The sequence below is a fragment of the Muscardinus avellanarius genome, assembly GCF_963383645.1.
Source record: "Muscardinus avellanarius genome assembly, chromosome: 15".
Classification (NCBI taxonomy): domain Eukaryota; kingdom Metazoa; phylum Chordata; class Mammalia; order Rodentia; family Gliridae; genus Muscardinus; species Muscardinus avellanarius.
In genome coordinates this window covers 65,880,166-65,898,771 of record NC_137801.1, presented here as the reverse complement: position 1 = coordinate 65,898,771, position 18,606 = coordinate 65,880,166, and the positions used below count along the sequence as shown (strand labels likewise).

The 18,606-nt window shown below is 49.2% G+C and overlaps 1 protein-coding gene across 1 annotated transcript; it reads right to left on the bottom strand.

Moving 5' to 3' along the window:
* Nucleotides 1-8,866: 8,866 nt before the first annotated feature.
* NAGK (N-acetylglucosamine kinase) lies at nucleotides 8,867-18,246 on the bottom strand (the record flags this gene model as incomplete). The annotated part of the gene is made up of 10 exons (XM_080711119.1): nucleotides 18,136-18,246; nucleotides 16,495-16,579; nucleotides 16,243-16,341; nucleotides 15,286-15,427; nucleotides 14,390-14,500; nucleotides 13,579-13,691; nucleotides 11,667-11,754; nucleotides 10,624-10,721; nucleotides 10,137-10,215; nucleotides 8,867-9,057 (listed from the first exon to the last, which is right to left on the bottom strand). Exons 1-10 carry the CDS (start codon nucleotides 18,162-18,164, stop codon nucleotides 8,867-8,869), a joined length of 1,035 nt encoding a protein of 344 aa, XP_080567245.1. The 5' UTR covers nucleotides 18,165-18,246.
* Between the last annotated feature and the right edge of the window lie 360 nt (nucleotides 18,247-18,606).

Here is an 18,606-nt window from a genome sequence, read left to right as displayed (position 1 = left end):
CTGTTTCATAAGGCATATTTGCTTATGATTAAAGAAATTCTTCTAGGGCTAGAGTGTCCTACCCAGACACAGAACGTCCTGGCTCCAGGATCAGGAAGCTCTGGCAGAGTGACCCCGCGTTTAATGTGTAGGACTTGTTCTTCCTACTGTTTCTCCTGAGGTCAAACTTTGTTTGCCTTCTATTTTATGTTGTGAGGTGGTAGCACCATTATCTCTCCCCCCCACCCACCCCCCAGCACAAGCTCAGCCCACGAGTTCGCCATCTTTGCAGAAAAGTCATGTGAGTCTGGGAGGCTCTTTACTGGGAACAAAGACCTGGGAGCCTTTGTTCAGTCTGTTTTTCAGGGAGAAGTTCTGGGTGTGAGCCAGGCTGGACACCTTTATTTACCCTTAATGCTGAGGCTTGTGTTTATAAGTGACTTTTTTTTTTTTAATCTTGGTGGTAGTATTAGGGATTGAACCAGGGACGTTCTATACCTCTGAGCTATGCCATCAACCCTATTTTTTTAATTTTGAAATAGTGTCTCACCAAGTTGTGGGAGGGCCTTGCTAAATTGCTGAAGCTGTCCACCAACCTATAAACCTCCTGTCTCAACCTCCCAAGTACTAGGACTATAGGGTTATATGTGCACACCACCATGCCTGGTTTGTAAGTGATTATTTTGATGTTGAATTTAAGCCACTGTGCTGTTCTAACTTAAGTTTTTTAATTGGCAACTTCAAGTTTGAGAATTTGTATCAAAATGAAGCCAGCCTTTCTTTCTTTTCTTCTTCTTCTTCTTTTTTTTTTTTTTTTTGGTACTAGGGATGAAAACCAGAGGCATTCTACCTCTGAGCTATACCCTCAGCTTCATTTTATTTTCTGTTTTGAAGCAAGGGCTTGCTAAATTGCCCAGGCTGGCCTTGAACTTGTGATCCTCCTGTCTCAGCCTCTGAGTACTCTGGGATTACAGGTGTGTAACACCAAGCTCAGGTGGAACCTGTATTTTTTGATAATTACCAATCTAGCTGGTCCCCATGTTAGTGTATTAGTGATTGATTTCTCATTGCTCTGATTATTTATTTGCCTCTGAAACTCCGAGATAGAAGTAATTTCTTTCTCTTCAAGGGAAAAAAAATAAATAAAGGAATGTTCCCCCCCCCCCCCCCCCCAGACATTTGAACTGCAACAAAAAATTCAAGGATATAGCCGAGGCCTGGGCACAGATCTTGGACCAGATTCTGTCTACAGTAGTTGACTTTTGAGAATCAAATAAGGGCAAACCAGGAAGAGATCATAAGGAAAAGCTGGATTGTTGTAGTGTAGCACCTTTAGTTCCCACACACACAACAGCTGGGATCTCTTTAAGTTTATAATGCTAACTGTGGTTTAATTTTATAAAGTATTTTCCAAATTGCTATAATGTCAAAGTTGCATTTTGACTTCAGAAAGGCTGAGAGGGAGGGCAGATGAATATGCTGCTAATGAACAGATTCGAGGAGAAAGTTGCGTGAAAAGCTAGCCAAAAGAAACAGTGGGGATGACTCTTCTTGCGTGAGGGCCCCTGCAGACCCGTGAGTGACTGAAGGCATTCCCGAATCAACCCCTGATGATTGCAGCGAGCAGAGTTTTTTCCTCAAGAAGGGTTTCAGCATTACAGGCCCTTTGTTGGTTTAGGTGAAACTGAGGTATTAGAATCAGTAGAGGTCTGACAAATAAGACCAAGATCTGGAGATATTCACCTATTGAGAAAGAGAAGTGTATCCCCAGCTGCTCTCCTCTGGGATACCGTTAACATCATTCTGGCAAGTGGGCGGGTAACAGGATCGACCCTGATTTGGTGTGTATTGGGGATCTCAGTCCCGTGCCTCTGCTCCCCTGGCCCATACAGGTCATTCGTTGGGTTGGCAGCTCTGTGGTACACAAGAACCTCCTAATAGCTCCTTTTTAGCTGTCTTGTGAATTTTATCCACAGACTTGGTTAGTTACAATTTGGAAAGGGGCCCCCTCCCCATTTAATCTTCATCCATACTGAAGCTACTGTTGGTAACAGGGACAGAGCAGGAAATCCACCCAAGGAAATAGCTTTCTTTATCCTACTTGGCCTTCTGCTCTCACTGCCCAGCCCCTACTGCTGTTCCCGCTCAGTGGCGTTTTGAGGGGACTCTGGATGTACTGTCCTGTTGAGAGTCAGCCGAGAGACTTACACTTCCTTCTCCCAGGGGACGGACAGGAGAGAAATATGTAAAGGGACAGATGTACCTGTATCTTTATTTTGAAAAAAACCTTTTGTTTTAAAAAGCCTTCTTAGATTTTGTTGCTAAGTTTTCTTTCCAAAATCTACCTTCTTACTGGATATCTTTTATTTAAAAATAATAAACAATTTAGGTTATTTAATCTGCAAAAAGAATTTGAAGTAATTTGTTTTCTTTTTCGTGGTGCTGGGGATCAAACTTGGTCTCATGCATACCAGGCAAACACTAACCACTTAGCTATGCCCCCAGTCTTGAGATAAGAAAAATGTTTCAAGCATTTTACTATTTTACAGTTACTTAAATGCATTTTCTATAAAATAGTAAAATGTTTAATTCTGTAAATCAACACTAAACAATCCTGTCCTGTTGACTGTGAGCTTTTAAAAATGTGTACTGCTTGAGCGCCGGGCGTGGTGGCGCAGGCTTGTAATCCCCGCCCTTGGGAGGTGGAGACAGGAGGATCGCGCAGGTTCGAAGCCAGCCTCGCTGGCTTAAGAGACCCTGTTTCCAAAAATAAAAAAGTATAAAATAGGTCTGGGAGTGTAGCCCGGAAGTAGAAGGGCTTCCAGGAACCCCAGTACCACCCCCCCAAAAAATGTATACTGCTTTAAGAGTGGTTGGGAGGCAGGGACTCGAGTCCTTCTCCTAGGAACAACTTTAATGATACATATTTTATACATCATAAAATGCATCCACTTCAGATGCACAAGTTGGTGGTTTTAGTGACTGCTCGGTGGGGGGCATGACCATCATGAGGCTTTAGATGACTTTCATACCCCCAGGAAGGTCCTTGATGCTCGTTTAGTCAGCTCTTGTTCCCAGCTCCAGGCAACCGCGAATCTACCTTCCATCTGCTTCGTTTTGCCTTTTGTAGACATTCCATGCCAATGGACTCATACATTCTGTAGTTTCATATCTGTTTATTTTATTCTACTTAGCACATTTGTGTGGTTCACCCGTGACATGTAACATGTTTTGGTGGCTGTTTCTTTTACTGATTAGTAGTATCCCATTGATGAATAGGACACATTTTGTCAGCAAAGAGCCTCTTTTTGTGTGGATTTGTGGTACTGGGGATGGAACCCAGGGGCATTCTACCTGAGTTATACCCCCAGTCCAGTATGAAGTTTTTATTTGGAAACAGGGTCTCACTCAGTTGCATAGGCTGGCCCCGAACCTGTGACCCCCCCGTCTCAGCTTCCCAAGTACTGAGATTACAGGCCGGTGCCACCTCACCCACCTGGTAGAGAGCCTTTCAAACTTGGATTTCAGTTCCTGTGATCTAAGTGGAAGCCTCCAAACATAGGGACATAGGGCTTTTGAGGGAGGCCGCTGTGAATGATAAAGGAATATTTAAGAACCAGCTTTGTCATCAGAAGCTCCACAGGAGCTGCAACTGCTGCAGAAATTTTTATAATTTTGCATCTTTTTTATAAGGAACTTCTGTGCTATGTGTTGGGATTTCTGAAGTACCAGTTGAGTCTGTAGTAAGTATGAGCATGTGTGTCTGAGTGGATGAGAGAGTGAAAGCACCGAAGCTGTGTTGGGTATTTTTCCTCCCCCTGACTAGATGGGGAATCTCCGAACCTTAGAACCTTATTTCCATTAACAAAGTTGAACATGTATTCAAGTTTGTACTGCTTTCGGTGGGGACACATTTGGAGGGGAGGAGGGCTGACAGCTGCGGTATGGAGGAGAGGTAAAGCTCATGGAACAAGGAGGCCCCGCGGGTCTGTGGCCACCAGCTGGCGGTGGGATGGGAGGAGGTACTGATGGTGCCAGCATACGCCTCGCACCTCAACTGGCCCAGGTCTAGACGGACCCTTATCTTTGTTTCACAAGTGTTTAAAAGCTACTGTCGCTCCCTCCCTTTAATAAACATTACATGGGCATTAATACTTTTGGGAGGGAGGGACGGGGCTTTAAAATGAATAATTTTCATAAAAACATAAAAAGTTGAAAAAAGTTACTTTAAAAATTGCTATAAAAACCAAATGTAGCTGTTGAAAATCTTAATAAAGTGTATTTGCTGGCAGTGGTACTGCCCTTTTTCTTAAGGCTTTACTGTGTATTGCCATCCTGTAGGGGCACATGTGTGCTGTGAGATCTTCTATCTCAAGGTGGACCAGTTTCACTTCTCATTCCAAATAACACGGAGTAGCACACGTATGGTCTTAGATGCCAGAGACCTGACTTCTACCTTCTCCACTTTCTTGGTGCCCTTTGGCCCAAACCTCAGTTATTTGTAAAGGTGTAACACCTCCTCCCTGTGGCCATTATGAAAAGTAAAATTTTTAAATGCTGACCAGCACATTAAAGGCATTTAATCCATGGTACCCAACAATGGTAATATGTATGCTTTGAACAAAGATGGTAAGAGGTAATCCTGGGGCTAAAAGGGCAATCACTTTTTTTCCAAGTGAAAGGCCAGGTGTGCTGGCACATGTTTAATCCTAATACTTGGAAAACTGAGACAGGAGGACCACAGGTTCAAGGACAGCCTCAACAGCTCAGACTCGGTAACCTAGCAAGACCCTGTTTCCAAAGAAAATATTTAAAAAGAAGCCAGACGTGGTGGCGCACGCTTGTAATCCCAGTACTAGGGAGGCTGAGACAGGAGGATCACACAGGTTCGAAGACAGCCTCAGCTATTTAGTGAGGCTCTCGGCAACTTAGACCATTTCCAAACAAAGTATAAAGGTCTGGGAGTGTAGGCAGAGGTAGAAAGCCTCTGGGTTCCACGCCTAGACCCCCCCCCCCCACACACACACACAAAATGTAGCTTGGAGGTAGAATTACCCCTGGTTCAATCCCCAGTACCACAAAACAAAAAACAAAAACAAGTGAAAGTATTCTATATCTGCTTTTCAACTACAGCAAATTTGAGAGCCTCTTCCTTACCAAGCATCTCTTAGGCCCTGGGTGGGGCTTCTGGATTAACAAGCAGGTGCAGAGTCTGCTGAGATGATGGACATTTTGTACTTCTTTCAACTTAAGCCTGTCTTGAACTCTCCAAATGACTAGGGGCTTTATCATAGAATAAAATAATTAAGGGGCCAGACTAGGGTCCATGGGTTTTGGCTTAAACCCCTAGTACTGCCACCCCAAAACTAGGGAGAAAAATCTGAGCTGACCTCTGACCCACGTATTTTTAGTGCGTGTGTGTATGTGTTTTGCTGGAGTAGAACCCAGGAGAATTCTACCTCTGAGTTAAACCCCTAGCCCTGTTTATTTTTTTTATTTTTTGTGGGTCTTGACATGGAACCCAGGGGCATTCGACCTATACCCCTTGCCCTATTTTTTATTCTTGATTTTGAAACAGGGTCTCACTAAGTTGTGGAGGGCCTTACTAAGAGCTGAGGCTGTCCGCGAACTGCAATACTCCTGTCTCAGCCTTCCGAATGCTGGGATTACAAGTGTGCACCACCACACCTGGCTCCTCCTAGCCCTATTTTTAAAAAAATATTTATTTGGAAGCCAGGCGCGGTGACACATGCTTGTAATCCTAGCATTTGGGAGGCTGAGACTGGAGGATCACGGTTTGCGGCTAGCCTCAGCTACTTAGGCCCTTTGCAATTCAGTAAGACCCTGTTTCAAAATAAAGAATAAAAAATGGAACTGGGGGTATAGCTTGCAGGTAGAATGCCCCTGGGTTTCATCCCCAGTACCACACACACACACACACACAAATTATTTGGAAACAGGATTTTGCTAGGTTGCGGAGAGCAATCCTCCTGTTTTGGTCTCCCAAGTATTGGAATTACAGGCATGTGCCACCATGCCCAGCCTATTTATAATTTTTTGAAGTGCTGTAGGTGCATAGAGCTAGTTAATATGCTGTTTTAACTTTTTTTTTTTTTTTGCATTACTGGGGATGGAACCTAGGGGCATTCTGCCTCTAGGCCACATCCCCAGCCATATTTTTTATTCTTTATTTTGAAACAAGGTCTCACTGAGTTGCAAATGGCCTAAGTAGTAGCTGAGGTTGTCTGCAAACTGATCCTCTTGTCTCAGCCTCCCAAATGCAGGGGTTACAAGCATGTGCCACCACGCCCACCTCTACTGTTGTAACATTCTTGGAGATGTGGATGGTGTTTGTTTTTAAATTTCACTGAACCTAGCTAGGCATAGTAGCACACACCTACATCCTAGTACTTGAGAGGTTGTAAGGAAGATCACAGGTTTGAGACCAGTGCAACTTAGACTCTCAGTAAGATCCTGTTTAAAGGGGAAAAAAAATTGCCAGGCAAGGCGGCACACGTCTGTAGTCTTAGTAACTTGGGAGACCCAGACAGGAGGATCTCAGGCTCAGGGACAGAGTTAGCAATTTAGGCCCTTAGCAATTTAAGGAGACCTTGTTTCAAAATTTTAAAAAGTAACAAAATGGAGCTGGGAGTATAGCTTGGAGGTAGAATGCCCTGGGGGTTCGATCTGCACTACCACACACACACACACACACACACACACACAAAATAATAAATTTCACTGAATCTAATTGAAGTTTAATACACTAAGGTGCAGTCATCTTGTGTCCAGTTCCATGGATTTTGACTGAAAAGGGATATACTTTATTTAGTCCTTAGAGCACTCATCACATCTAGATGATGTCAAGAAATGTCTGCTGATTGGGTGGACAGTGAAACTGCTGTCCACGAGGTCACACAGAGATGAAGGCAGGCTGGCCTTGTTATCCAGTGCTTACTGCCCTCTTGCCTTGTTCCAGGGCTGTTACGGGCTCAGATACCTTTGTGCATGCCCAGTGCCCTGGCAGTGCAGTCCATGAATTGCTCTGGACATTTTGGTGAGGGAAGAATATGTTTAAAGGGAGTGAAACATGAAAAATCTCATGATTTTCTACCCTGCAACTTGTGCATAGATTCCATCAAGAATAAGGACCTCTCTTCCCCTTCCCATCCCCTAATGTACATGATGTACAGTCACAAAGATTTCAATCACTAAGCCAAAATGAGGAGGGAAGGGAGGCAATGGGGTGGGAATTGGGGAAGGGCTAAATGAGTGCTGTGTGCATGTGTGCCTCCACCATCTTGAACTCCATCAGGGTGTGACTACAATGCACCAATTTAAAAAAAAAAAAGGACCTCATCACATCCACTAAGTGACAGGAATAAGGGGCATATCTGACTATACACTTTAAACTTGTCTTCATTAGGGGCTGGGGATATAGCTCAGTGGTAAAGAACTCGCCAGGCATGCAGGAGGCCCTGGGTTTAACCCTTAGCACTAAAAAGAAAAAGGCTCCATTTATCCAGTACTCATGTTCTGGGGCTGAGAAAGCCAGTGACGGTGTGCTTCTTAACTTTCCTCTAGAACTCCATTGTCCAATTGGAATTGTCTACGCCATGATAAGGAAGTGACGGCCAAACTCAAAACTCTTCACCAAGACACTGCCTGAGCCTAATCCTGAAAGCACATTAAACAAAAATAAACCAGGAATGGTGGTCCTCACCTGTCATCCTAGCATGTGTAAGGCCCTGGGTTCAATCCCCAGCACCACAAATAATAAAATCAAGCCAGGTGTGATTACAGCCACAGGCTTGTAATCCCAGTACTTGGGAGCCAGCCTCTGGAACTTAGGCTCTCAGCACCCTAGTGAGACCCTGTTTTAATAAGATATAAATCGGGCTGAGGATGTAGCTTAGAGGTAGAATGCCTCGGGGTTTGATCCCCAGTACCAAAAAAATAAAAATAAAACCAAGTTCACTTTTTTAGGATTCTGGGATATAGCAAAGGTGCTCCTCCTGTGTCCTTGTTCTGTGAAAGCTTTTTACCAGATGAGATATTACAAACTTGCGGAGTACTGGACCTACAGGGTTTGGGAAGTTCAGTCTTTAGGCAGCACAACACGAAACTCTAGACTTCACTGATCAAACTACAGAATCCAGAGGACAGGATCCATGTCTGCCCCTCACTGGTGCTCATCATTCCCAGAGCCAAACGGCAAACACAGTCATGCTGTAACCAGAGCTGGGCTAGCAGCAGCCAGAAATAACGTAGGTAGCCACCTAGTCAGTCTGCCTAGTGGGCCTTTCTGGATCTAAGCAGTCCTCAAGAACTCTCAATAATTCATTCATCTGAGAAACTGTAAAATGTGTTGCATACAATCACCAAATCCAGTGAGGTAAAAATTCTCCTAGACTAGAGTGGCACCATCTCCAAAATCCTGCGTCTCAGGAGAAGGTGTGACATGCCTCTGGTTACTCCTGGTGGAGAAGACTCAGTTCTGACTATGGCCAGAAAGGAGTCCATGACCCACCCAAGACATGAGAAAACTGAGGTCACAGGTTACCTGGCAACCACGCAGTGTGCATGGCATGGTATGGTAACAGGGATGCACCAGGGTGGCAGGGGTGAGAGGATGCAGACGGTGGACCAAGCCCCTGGGGTGGGGCTTTCACTTCAAACAAAACCCTTCCTGAGCCCTCTGGGACAGTACAGTACCTGTTGGAGGTGTGCTGGGTGCTTGATAACACAATCCAACTGGGGCGGAGTAAAGTGCGTTTATTTTCTTCTATATGTGTTTTTAAAAAATGGGAAAAAAAGGAAAAAAGACTCCACCCTTCCAGCGCCCAGTGTCTGTTGAGCCTGGAGCGGGCGAGCCAGGGCCGGCCCCCTAGGAGAAGGTGTAGGAGTAGAAGGCAATGGCGTTGGCGCTGTAGTCCATGGGGAGGAGGTGCCCGATGTGCCGGGCCCCTAGGCTGGCCCCGCCCAGGGCGGAGGAGTGCTTCAGCTTCATGAGGGTGAAGCTGGAGAAGGAGTTCTGAGCCTGGATCTCTCTGCCCTGGGTCAGCGCCAAAAGGAAACCTGGAAGGAAGAACGCAAGGACAGGGATGAGAAGAAACCGGCAGCCTGAGTAGAGACCAGGGGAGGAGAGGACAGAGGCTGGGAGCCTCTGTGGAGGTGCTGGAGGGGCCTCGGGCCGAGTCCCCTGCACTCAAGGCACAGGGGCCCCGCACGCGGAGGGGTCTGCCTTCCTCCCAGCTCCAGAACACGATGCTCTGAACTCCATCGTGCCAGGAGCTCCAGTGGCCACTGGAGCAACTTTAGAGGTCAAACAGAAACCATGCAAGTGCCAGAGGCACCAGGGCTAAGAAGTGAGTCTTTCCTCTGACCAGGATTATGCTGGCCAGGGAGGTCACCACAGTGTGTTGTCACGTGCTGGCTAGAACTAGGGCTCTATAGTCCATTTAACTTTAACTTCTAAAAAGTTACTTAATAAATAATTTGAGCCAGGCGTGGTGGCATACACCTGTAATCCCAGTACCTGGGAGGCTGAGACAGAAGGATAGCAGGTTGAAGCCAGCCTCAGTAATTTAGGGAGGCCCTCAGCAATTTAGATCATTTCCAAATTAAAAAAAAAACAAAAAAAAAAAACAGGAGCCAGATGTGGTGGTACACCCCTGTAATCTCAGCATTTGGGAGGCTGAGACAGGAAGATCCGGGTTTGTGGACAGCCTCAGCTACTTAGGCCCTCTGTAACTCAGTGAGACCTAGTTTCAAAATAATGAATAAAAAATAGGGCTTGGGGGTGTAGCTCAGAGGTAGAATGCCCCGGGGTTCCAGTCTGAGTACTACAAAAAATTAATTAATTAAATAAAATAAGGCTGGGGGTGTAGCTTAGAGGTAGAATGCCCCTGGGTTCAATGCCCGGGGCTAAAAAAAAAAAAAAAAAAAAAAAAAGCAGCAGCTGGATAGGACAGAGGGAAGGGTTAAGTGGCAAAGTGGAAGCTGAGTGCCTCAGCTGAGGCGAGAGGTGTACCAGCCTGTCTGAGCCTCAGGGCACAGGTCCCAGTCCTCCCCAGCAGGCAGCTTCCCTGGCCACGCCCTTCCAGTCCCATCCTCTGCCCTCATCCTTCCCCTCCTCCACCCACCCCCAGACTCACCTTCCTTCAGCAGCTCCCAGCTCTTCCACACAGAGCCCACACACAGGATGGGGAGGCCAAGCTCCCCTTGGAACAAGACCTGGGCAGAAGGCAGAAAACAGGTGCTGCAGGCTGCCCGGGCCTCTCCAGGGCTGTGGCGGTGGTTTCCCAAGACCAACCTCCCCATCCCAGATCCTCTCCCTCTAATGAAGGATGGGGAGGCAGACTCAAGGAAAGAAAAAGGAGGAAAAGAGGAGACTCAAAGAGGATGGAAAAGGGTTAAGCAGGAAGGGCGTGGGCAGAGGGGACAGCACAGCACATGAAGCCAATCCACTCCACACACAGATCACTGACCAGCCACAGCACGCAGCAGAGGCGCCTGACTGAAGGACTTGTGTGTTATGAACAGAATTTTTCTCCTCAGTTCATCTAAAATAGCATCCACTTTACACAGGGTCTGACGGGACGAGCCCATCACCGAAGGGGAAGAAAGGGCCATGTCACTCACCGGGTCGATTTCGGGCAGCACTGCTACGACATGTCTGCCCAGCATCTCCCCAGCCTTCCTGAAGATGTACCGGGAGAGGGGGTCTCCCTGCTGAGCACCTGGGGAGGCAGGGGGAAGAAGGGGCTGGTGGATACCGCCTGACCCCTTACTCTCTCTCTTCCTTGTTGCAGAGTGGCAGCTGCAGAAGCACCTCTGGCAGCAGGATCTAAGGCAGGTCCGAGGTGGGGTTTTTTGTTTTTGTTGTTGTTGTTTTGTTTTTTTGCAGTATTAGGGATGGAACCCAGGAGCATTCTACCTCCAAGCTACACCCCCAGCCCTATTTTTTATTCTTTATTTTGAAACAAGGTCTCACTGAGCAGGAGAGGACCTCACTAAGTAGCCGAGGCTGTCCGTGAACCGTGATCTTCCTGTCTCAGCCTCCTGAATGCTGGGATTACAAGCGTGTGTCAACATGCCCGGCTGAGGTGGACCTCTTGGCGTGTGTGTGAGCGAGCTTCACCCGCCACACACCCCAGACACTTTCCCCTTCAGAGGTGCCCTGCTGGGAAGGTGCATCGGGCACTGGCACAGGCAGCCCCTGCTGAAGCGCCCTGGCACCAGGTTACTGTGCTATACTCAGTTGGGACCCTGGCTGGGAAGCTGACTGATACTCCTGTCTGTGCTCCCCACCCCCAACAGTCTGCTGCTGGCCAGTCCCTTGCTGGGGATGACTGGGTCCAGCAGAATCTAAGAGAGCCTTGGGCTGCCCTCAGGGTAAGGAATTCAAATTAAGGGTATGTGGACCTTACAGAAGAAACAGGAATGTACAGACAAGCAGGAGCTCTGTTTAGCTCCTCCTGACCCTCAACAACAAAGTATGTCCAAGCTCTCTTTGATCCCCCAGTTTTTGGGTACAATTGGCTAAAAAAAAATCTGTCCGAAGAACAACTGCTTCATAAATTCTTAAACAATAGGCATACAACTTGCACAAGCCATGACAACTGTCATTAAAGATGTCTTTGGGGTTTGCAAAGGCAGACAAAACCCAGCTCCACTTCCAGTACCTTCTGCAATTTTCCGGCAAAACCCAGCAAACCTGGATTTATCAAAGTCCCTATACAGGTGGGTGAGGATTCCTAGCCGATCTGGCACCTGAGAGATAGAGAAAGGACACAGGAAAGCCATGAGAAGCAAAGAAAACCTCCTCCCTGCCCACCCAAGCTGGCCTTCCTGATGCCTCTGCTGTTGGAAAAGCCAGACTCGTTCTGGGGCTATCTTTGAGCTCTAGAAAATGTAAGGATCTGAGATTTCTCATATGAGAAATGTTTTGTTTCCCCAACACAAGCTTCACTGCTGCTACTGATCAGCTTACAAGCAGCACAGGGCTCAGACTTGTACCCCGCACAGTCCGTTCTGCAGTTCCCACATGTGCTCTTGGGCTGATTTCTTTGGTCAAAGGAATCTAAGGAATACTGCATACTGCAACCCTCCCTTGGAGGGTCACAATGCACATTAGCAAATCAAAGGCTCTGAGAAGTATTATAAACAAGAAATTAATTCATTTCTCCCAAGCTTATAAGACCACAGGTTCTTCCCTAACAAACGTTTTTTTTTTTTTTTTTTCTTGTTTTTTTTCAGTACTGGGAACGGAGCCCAGGGGCATTCTACCTCCAGGCTACACCATCAGCCCTATATTTTACTCTCTATTTTGAAACAGGGTCTCACCGAGTTGCAAAGGGCCTCACTATGTAGCTGAGGCTGTCCGCAAACTGCAATCCTCCTATCTCAGCCTCCCAAATGTTGGGATTACAAGCGTGCGCCACCATGCCCGGCCCCTAACAAACTTACACACTCTTAATACCTCTAAATTCTAAAGGAACCAGTGATTCCCCAGAATACATTTTAGTAACGGGGAGATACTAAGATTTGAGTACCTAGAACAATGTATAAAGTATTTTATATACTATGTCATTTAACCTTGGTAACAACTTTAGAAGACTGGTTGAAGGATGTAAGAGGGCGCAGAAGGAATGTTAGTGGGATTTAGACCCGAATGGCTGGGTCTAAAGTCCTACAGAAGTGTTTTCTCCTCCTGGTCCTGCTTGGCACTGGCCAGAATTCCTCTCTACCCACACCAGTGTCTCCGCCCTGAGAAGACAGGCTCCACCTTCCGGCATCTCTAACCAACTTCCTCGGCCTAGCCCCAGCTCCCCTCAGTGGCTGGACAAAGAGGTAGAGACCGCTACTAAACAGACTTATCTTCCTCTTCTCCACCTCTGGCTCCTCACACATTACAAATGAGTCCAGACCAGACGAGGAATCAACCCCCAGTACCCAGGGCAGGAGTCTACCCTGCCTCTTAATGGGCTCTCCTGACCCATATAGGCCAAAGAACAGATGAGTGTCCAACACAGTTGCTCAGACTCCGCCTGCTGTCTCTGCCTCCTGCCTTGCCGGGCACTTTTCATACTAGTCTAGAATGCCCTCTGCTTTCACCTCCCAACAGGCTCACACACCCCTTCCCTCCCTCCCTCCCTCCCTCCTTCCTTTCTTCTGTGGTGCTGGGGATGAAACCCAGGGGCATTTTATCTTTGAGCTACACCCCCACCCTATTTTTATTATTTTATTTTGAAACAGGCTCTCACTAAGTTGCAAAGGGCCCACATTGCTGAAGCTGGCCTCGAACCTGCAATCCTCCTGTCTCAGCCTCCCAAATACTGAGATTACAATTGTGTACCACCACACCAGTTTCCCAGCAGGTTTTATCTAAGAATGAAGTCTGGCTAACTACTTGCCCCCTTTCTCATGACACCCCTCTAGAATGCACTGCCACATCATTCTGAATCCCGTCTTTACCTGTGGCTTCATCCTGCAGTTCTGACCCACCTTGGGTCTAGTCTTTCCTGCAGACACTCTGGCTCAGAGCGCTAGACTGCCCTGGCCCACGTGGGCATGTGAAACGAGGCAGGGAAATACCTGGAAATAGCTGAACATGGCCTGCTTGACATGGCCTATGTCATGAGGAGCCGCCTCCAGGTTGTCGATGGAGTCGAACACTATCTTCACTGCTTGGTGAGCAATCCAGTATGCTGCAGAGAGCAGAAAGCAGAGAGGGCTAAGAAGATGGGGCAAGCTCTCAGAGCTTAGCAGGAAGAAAACTCAGGCTTAGACAGGGTTAGTGATCAGCTTGGTTTGGGAGCAAATTAGGTTTCCCGATTCTAGGCCCTGGGGTAGGAGAGGATTTTTAATCAAATTCTACCTGAATGACCCAGAAAAGGGAAAGCTGGAGGGGGAAGATAGTCTAGGTGAATCTGTGTGCCACTGGCTCCTACCCAAAGACAAGGCTGGTCAGTCACCACAAATACCACCAGAGTCACTGCCACAGCCGGGCCCCAAGGCCCCTATGAAAACGTGTACATGCTACCATAAAGAGGGAGGAGCTTCTACCCCCCTCTCGCTAGCAGACACTGGTATGGTATCTCCTGGCATCCGTGGCCTTAACCTTCATAGTTTCAACTCTTCCTTAGGGTCTCTAAAAGTTAACACAGGTGGGCCATCGCCATTGTGCTGAGGTATGAATCTGAACCCTGGTGTGTGTCACTGCTGGAGCAAGGTCAGCATTCAGTCCAGCATTTGCACCTCCACGACCTGCCAGCCACTACCGTGCACCTGGAGTGGTCACCTTTAGGAGCTATCCCCAGAGAGCCCCCAGGGGACAGCAGGCCCACAGCAGGGAAGAAGATGGGGGCTGCAGAAGTCCAGGCCCAGCCAGGCCGCGTGAGCTCACCTGAGCCCTCGTCTCCCATCATGTGGCCCCAGCCACCGCAGCCACTCTCAGAGCCATCAGGGTTGATGAGCCTGCAGTTGGAGCCTGTCCCAGAGATGAGCACGATCCCACCTGGGGAAAGGGCACGGGGGGCTCAGTGTGGCCGAGGCCCTGCACAGAGCAACAGCTTCTGACTGCGGAAAGACAGGACAGAAACCAGCCCCCCAGGGCAAAGGGATTACTACTCAGTCCTGCAGAGAAAGGGGAGCCCAGTTTCCTGCCTAAAGGGGAGGGCCCACGTCTTGGAGAGACTCCATTTGTACACAGCCCTTCTCTAGGGACAAAGAGAAACAGGAGTTGGCACCTCGCCGCAGGAACATGGTTCGCAGCCTGGCTAGTCTTCAGGGTGCTCCACCGTTTGACTGAGTCCTACTGTGTGCCAGAGATTGTCCTAGACACTGTTGTTACAGGGACAGTCAATACCCTAAAGCACCTTATGAGTACAATTATCCCCACTGTATAGATAAGGAAACTGACATTCAGAGAGTCCAGAGCATTCCCAGGACGATGGAGCTGGCACTCGAAAGCCAGTCCTCTGAGGCCAGCACTCCCCCTGCCAGAGCTCCCCTACCTCCTCCCGGTGGCCGCCAAAGCCGGCTTCTCACTGCGCTGCGCCAGGGGCGCCCTCTGCAGGGCAGTCTGACTCGCTTCCCACCAAGTTCACCTTTCTGGCCCTCCCTCCTCTGACCCCCCACCCCCACTTGCTCTGGCAAGGACTTAGGCTCAGGTAAGAAGGAGGGAGGAAATATGACAAAGGCTTCCTTCTAGATATTTGCAAGACCAGTTTTGCCAGCTACATCTAAGGGGCTTTCCCAAGAAAACCAGTTCTCAACCTCACCCCGCCCCCACCTCCTCACCGTCCGGCGTGGCTGTGGCGATGGAGCCGGCGGCATCGGTGGTGATTAAGTAGCTTTCACTCAGGTAAGGGAATCGGTCCCTCATCTCTTCTATCAGGATCCTCACTGCATCCTCCTGCTCCCCACCGCTCAGGGACAGGCCCTAGGCCACGCGGGAGGTGAGCAAGCCTGCAGGGCCCCAGACCCAGTGCCTTCTCACCACCCCCATGCCTGCCTCCTGTTCCCTCCACTGGCCATACCCTGCTCATGCAGCCCCAGGCCCTCCACCCCCACCCCCACCTCCCCACAGTGAGCCCTCAGAAGGCCAGGCCTCCAAGAACAGCCTGGGCTGGATGGACAGAGAAAGAGGGGACTCAACTGTGCTATGTTTGGAGCTTGGAGAGCAGTGCTCTTAGAAAAAAAACAAGCAGGGGAGCGAGGCGAAGGGAGATGGAGCACAGGAGGGCTGGCTGTGCCTGAAGAACATCTCCCCTGTGCACCCAGGGAATAGCTGCAGCTATAGCAGCTTGGAAGAGAGGTGTGAGCTGAGAATAAGAACATCCGGCATTTAATGAATGCTTGTGGGTCAGGTTCTGTGCTAACTCTCTGAAGGTATATCAGGCCCATGGACTTTCCAGCAACTCTGGAATAGCTACTGTTAGTGACACTTTCCAAATGAGGAAATGGAGGCTCAGAAAAAGTAAACAGCCCATTTAAGGGTCAACCAGATGAGCAGCTGAGCTGGGATTCAAACCAAAGTCTCAATGGCTCTCCAAAACCCCATGATCTTCTGATATACTTGGCTTGGAGGTGGCAACTGAAACCACGAGAAAGCGTAAGATCAGGAGTTTCGACACTGGGGACTGGACCTTGGAGGCCGTTTCCTCTACAGTCGCCAAGCTCGTCCAGTCCAAACTTGCCACCTGTCTTACTTAGTGTGGCAGTTGGCTGTACTCCCAGGCTCCACGCCAGACTCACCAAGCTGCGCAGAGGCACCAGAGGACCCACCCCTGCTTTCCGTTTGGCCCTGTTCACCATCTCGTTGATCCTCTCCACACACTTGTCTGTCCCGATCAGCTGCCCCCAATCAAGAGAAAAAGGAGTTATGAAGGCCGCATGACCTGCGTTGCCCCTACCGGCTGCCCAATGAGTCCCAGCCACCTCCTCAACAGGAGTTAAGGAGAATAAAATCAGAACCGCGCCCTCTGGTCCCCTCGGCATGACTTTTACCCAGTGGTTTGTGCTCAGTCCCTCTGCTTCTGCCAGGATCTGTCCATCCTCGGAGAGTAAAAGGACCTTGGACCTTGTGCCTCCCCTACAGAACACAAGAGGGCACTTAGTCCTGCTCAGAAATCCTGCACACAGAGCTAAGCTTGTACAGTTCCTGCTGCAGGCAGAGCCCAGGGTGACGGAGGCGACAGCTTCAGCAAACCCAATCACTGCTCTCAAACCCACTTTTGTGGTTTAGTATTTGTTGAGCTCTTGAAAGTGAAACATAGTTCTCCCTCATCTGGGCCTTGAAAGCTTCTCTGATGTGTGGTCCACCCAACACACTACTTAAACCTCCAGGAGTTAAACCATCACAGTGTCCCCAGAGCTATTAAAAGGTCCTCTATATTGAGTGCATTCAGTTGTTCTGTGTCTGCTCCTCACTGCCAAGTGTCTTTAAGACACCCTGTGAGAAATGCTGACCAGATGGCAGGGAGAACTTAAGACTTAGTCAACTCAGCCTGCCGATGCTGATTACTGGAGAAAATGGTAGCTTAAAGGGAGATTTATGGTGGTAGGGTGTGTGTTCCTCATTAATTAGAACTTTTAGAAATGTCTTGGAAGACAATGAAGACCCAATCTAGCTCGAACATGACATGGAGTTTCAAGGAGGAGTTAATGAAGTGACATATTTGACATCCAAAATAATCTCTTGACAAAAATGGAAAAACTGGTTTATATCTTAGAGATGAATATAACATGAATGAATGCAAACTCTCTGTGCTCTACTGAGTTTTAAAAAAAATGCTATAGACACATGATGGTACAGAATGGAGAGCATGATGGGGGAGATCAATCTTAATAACTCATGTGAAAAGACCTTGGGGTAAGTCAACAGTGAAATGTGGCTAAATTCAGTTTCAGATTCAAAACTGCAGTGCTTGTTCTGAGCTATCTGCCACCTTCTATTATGCCCTCGTTTGACACGCGAAATGTTGTCACGGGCGGAGGACTTGGCAATCTTGTACATCCTGTCCTCGCTTTACATACGCAGTAACTTAAGCACAGGGAATGCAAATGTCTTGTCCAAAGTCATACCTAGGGGCAAGAGCTATTACCAGAGTTGGATAGACACGCTTCAGAGTAGGAAAAATGCAAGTAAAAAAGAGGGTTCGAGCCAGCATGTTGGGGCTTTCGGGCATCACTAGCACCGTGGCTCCCCGAAGCTCAGGCTCCCAGATACCCTTTGGCAGAAAGAGATTCTGGTCCCAGTTTCTGCCTCCAGCCCCACCCCTAGACCAGAAACTTCACACCTGACACCTGTTCTGCAAAACTCGGAGGAAGACCAACTGCTCCTCCAGATGGAGACCGAGTGGGTCTTTCGTGAAAGGGGCGTGGTTCCGCCCTGAAACACAAAGGACCCCCGGGGTGTGGCCGTGGCACCGGCGGGGTCTGCGTGGCATCGGGCCTTGCACCGGGGGGCGCCCCTAAGCGTGCACGCACCCCTTCTCCGCAAGGCCCCGCAGCCCAGACGCCCAAAGCAGCCGGACCCTGAGGTGCGAAGACACCTGCCTACGCGCCTGGCCACGACCTTCCGCCCCGCCCTGCGGCCGGGAGAGCCAGGGCCGCCCTCTCGGGATCCAGCTGTCGGATCGCACTCACCCCTCTACACCCCCGTAGAGCGCGGCCATGCTGCCGCTACTGCCGCCGTGGGTCCCGCGGGTGTCTGCTCCCTTCTCGGGCAGCTTCCCTCCCTCCAGCCTGCTCGGCCCCACCCCGCGGCACGTGACCGCCGGCGGGCTCGCAGTGCGCACGCGCGGGCGCGGCCCCGCCCCTCGCCCGCTCGGGCCCTCGCGAGGCGACTCCTTCTTTGGGCTGGGAGAGTTCGGCGGCCGGCGGCTGTTCCCTGCCTCGGCCGGACTCTTCTCGCTCCCGGACCCTGCTTCCGAAGTCGGATACCTGGATTCCAAGCGGAGGAACCAGAAAAAATAAAAGTGGCGCCCCAAGTGGACCCGCCCGACTCGTCTCTGCCCTCCCCGCCCGGAAGTTGCTGGCGGCGCCGCGGGGCGCGTGCGCACTGCACGTGTAGGCCACGTCGGCCGGCAGACACGTGTTGACCCCTGCACCGCCGGG